The 3,759-nt window shown below is 46.6% G+C and overlaps 1 protein-coding gene across 1 annotated transcript; it reads right to left on the reverse strand.

The window, feature by feature from the left end:
- Positions 1-717: 717 nt before the first annotated feature.
- On the reverse strand, positions 718-3,370 carry LOC4346339 (AT-hook motif nuclear-localized protein 20). Its single transcript, XM_015793346.3, has 2 exons — positions 3,143-3,370; positions 718-2,842 (listed from the first exon to the last, which is right to left on the reverse strand). Exon 2 carries the CDS (start codon positions 2,593-2,595, stop codon positions 1,888-1,890), a length of 708 nt encoding a protein of 235 aa, XP_015648832.1. The 5' UTR covers positions 2,596-2,842; positions 3,143-3,370; the 3' UTR covers positions 718-1,887.
- Positions 3,371-3,759: the final 389 nt, after the last annotated feature.

Consider the following 3,759-nt stretch of genomic DNA (forward strand, 5'->3'; position numbering starts at 1 on the left):
GCCGATGGAGTAGTTCCAGCCGATAGCCGATAACAGCCGATGCCGATACCAGCCGATAGCGATAGGGTTTAAGCAATCGGCTATATATCCAATGTAGATAATGATATAAAGGCAATCGACTGATGATGATATAATAAAATAACAATATAGTCCTGTATAAACCAATCGGCTAGCAATGATATGATAAATAAGCATCGATCCGAGGGTTAAAACACACATCGGCTGGAGGTCCGATATCATGAAATCCACAAGATTAGATTAAACAGTGAAACCTTTGTTGTCATCGGCTAAATCCAACTTATATGTATATGCAATCATTATGAGCCGATGCAACATCCAGATAACTCACCGGCTGAAACCCTGATGAAACCCTTATTGGCAATCAAGAAGCAGGCTAGAGATTATGGTTTTAAGCACGACTTAGTAGATCAAACTTAACTGATGCAGCACTAAGTATGAAAAGAAACATAATATCTAGACAATCAAGCCGTTGACTGAGTTTTCAGGGTGGTAGATGTCTAAGCTAATCTAATCTAGTAACGCGATTTAGCCGATACCGGCAGAAACCCTAAAACGAGAAGCAGCCGATAGAGCTAAATTGACATGCTAAGACTAGATTAACAGAAACATATGATAAATAGGTAGGCAAATATATCATCCAAACCAGAGCAATCCAAAAGGTCAAATGTACCGATGCAGCCTTGAACGACGCCGACGTAGACGATACAATTGCCTGGACCGGCGGAACATTGGACTTATCCCTTCGCCGGAGATCAAAGACGATGTAGCCCCGCGTCGGGTGCCAAGTCCCACCGAAAAAGGGTAGCGATGCGCCGAATTGTATTGATCGTGAAGATAGATTACAATGACCCCGGGTGTACATATTTATACCCATGGGTTGATACAAGTCCTTGTCGGACAAGAAAGAAACCTTCGTAAAGATAAAATGAAAAGATAAAGTCCTTATAGGACACTAAACACACTTTCCTAAAGATAAAAGAAAACTAACAAACTATTCCTAATTAATAGATAAACTGCCATGCCGCATCCTCTTTAAACTCGGTCACTTAGGGATAAGCTTCCTTTAGTAGATTGATTTCCTTAACCGAATATAGCAGGAATCCGACTATTGGCGACTTGATAACTCCCATCGGCTGATTCCGAGATGCTGCAGTCGATAATGATTCTAAGCCGATAACGTCTTTGCCGATTACCAAATTTCACTGTTAACATATTTCTATATGGCCTCTAAGCTTTTCAATATAAGATGTACATTAGCTAGCAAGTTGCCCTTGCCGCGAAGAAATTAGACAACAAACTAAAGCATACTTAGTAGGAGTAATACTCTATATATAGTCAGTTTTATCTCTTCTGTACCTAGCTTGCTTGGAATAATTATATATAAGTGATTAACAAACTCAGTATAAAGTACACAATGAACAGATGGATATGCATTGATCCGATCTTTTTCGCGAACGCTGCATTGATCCGATCTATGCATGCATATGCGACTAGAGAGGCATTCAGAATTAATCTGTTTAATTAGCACTCATATATAGATATGTGAAGTAAACCAAACACACAACACAGCAATTACTTGGTGATGTTTGATTAAGCTATTGCTGCTATACTACACACAAATGCTAAAGAAAGAGAAATATATATGGCCCTGGCACTTGAACCACTAAAATTTACCTGTATAAACGTACTTATATAGCTTGGATCGATCTTGCATTATATTGGCTCACCTTTTGTTAATTAATTAGCTCGAGCTGGCTAGCTATATATAGCTTGTTGATCATATATATCATGTGAGTATATATATATGCCAATTAATTAAGCAAGGATTTAATTCATGAAGCTTAATTAATTAATCTAGCTAGAGAGCTAGTAGGGCGGCGGCGGCGGAGGGCGGGCATGGTGCCATGCAGCAAGCCCGGCGTCGTGCATTCCCCCGCCGAAAAGTAGTGGATCGGCGGCGCCGGCCATGAGTGGCGGCGGCGCCATCATGCCGCCTGCCGCTGCTTCCTCCTCCTCCTGATCCAGCGGCAGCCTCTCGTAGGTGGCGTTGGCGAAGGTGGAGGCGATCACCATGACCGGCCCCGCCGCGGTGAGCGTCCCCACCACGCTGCCGCCCACCACCTGCCCCTGCCCGCCGGCGAGGTACACGGTCAGCCCGGTGGAGCCCGGCGGCGCCGGCCCCGGCAGGAACGTCCCCGTCAGGGACAGGATCTCGAACCGCCCACGGAGCGCCACCACGGCGCTCGGCGCGGCCGGCTGGCGCAGGGCCACGTCGGTCACGGTGCCGGCCCCGCTGAGCACGCAGACGCCGCGCTGCCGCCGCCGCGCGAAGTGCGCGATGGACTCGGCGACATCGGCGCCGCCGGCCACCTCCATGACGTGGCTGCGCAGCGCGTTCGGGCTGTCCCGCGTCACGAAGATGGGCGGCTTGGGCTTGTTCTTGGAGCCCGGCGGCCGTCCGCGGGGGCGCCGGTTGCGGCCGGTCACCACCGCGCCGTCCTTGGGCTCGCCGCCCCCGGCGCTGGTCCCGTTCATCTCGTGGTCGTGGTCGCCGCTTGGCTCCTTGGACGCCATGTCGTCGTCACCGGCGCCGGTGGTGTCGTTGTTGCCAAGGCCGAGGGATGGGTCGGCGGCTGTCACCGGCAGGCTGAGCCGCCCCTCGTCCCACCACCGGCTCGCCAGCTTCTACCTGCGGCCTATATATCCAGGCTAGGCTAGGGTTTAACTTCTTCTTCTTCTTCTTCTCGGCTTCCGATCGATCGATAGATCCCTTCAATTGATTAGCTTCTGGCTAGCTAGTGCTTCTTGCTCGCTGCGCCACCTGGATATATATCATATGTATCGATCCATTAGCTAGCTAGTACTACTAGTTTAATTACTATTATGCTGAAATTGATTAAGCTCTATCTATCTATCAATCGGAAGATGCACATCACAGGTTGAAGATCGAGCTAGCTAGCTTGCAGTTAATCGATTGAGGATCTCGCAGGCTAGCTAGAACATCGATCCACGAGTGGAAATTAACATCAAATTAATTGTATATATGTATGTATCATTTTGATGGAAGAAAAATTAATGGGGAATAATACGGGGCTAGCAAATTAAGGCCAGTAAGTTGTACCTTGGGGTTTCAGTCGAGGATTGATGGAAGAGTAGATGATTTGAAGGCCTGATCTGGAGGGATCGACCTCGATCTCTATCTCAAGCTAAGCTAGCCCGCTCTCCTCTTGTGTGATTAATATTCTGCTCCTCCGACAGAAATGATCCCCTTTAATTTTTCATCCGGTTTGTGTATGGTTGCCCGGCCGGTGCTATATATGGGAGAAGACTAGCTTTGCTCTATCTTATTATATCAGGGATTTAGCGTGTAACTAAGGGTGGTTTGGGGGCACTTAATTGTTCTATTCCAAGTTGTGTTGGTGTACATGGAATATGTGTACAAGCATGACATATAAAAAAAGTAAAAGTAGGGAGGAAAGAGTGAAAAGGCTACGTACACCCTTTCAGAGGGTGCACCTTACAAGTTTATTAATTACTATCACGCCATGGGTAGAATGTTGGACATATGTGGCTTTATTTCTTGTATCAACGCTTGCTATGGATTATTTAAGCTATAAAATTGATGGAGGCACGGGCGAGCCGTTACTTTAATTTCTTGTCTGATAATGTATAATACATTAGTATTCTGACAATATCTTTTGTAGTTAGCATGAGTGTTAATTAGTAGTATAGTTTTGT

This window comes from Oryza sativa, chromosome 8 (assembly GCF_034140825.1).
Source record: "Oryza sativa Japonica Group chromosome 8, ASM3414082v1".
In the NCBI taxonomy this organism is placed as follows: Eukaryota; Viridiplantae; Streptophyta; class Magnoliopsida; order Poales; family Poaceae; genus Oryza; species Oryza sativa.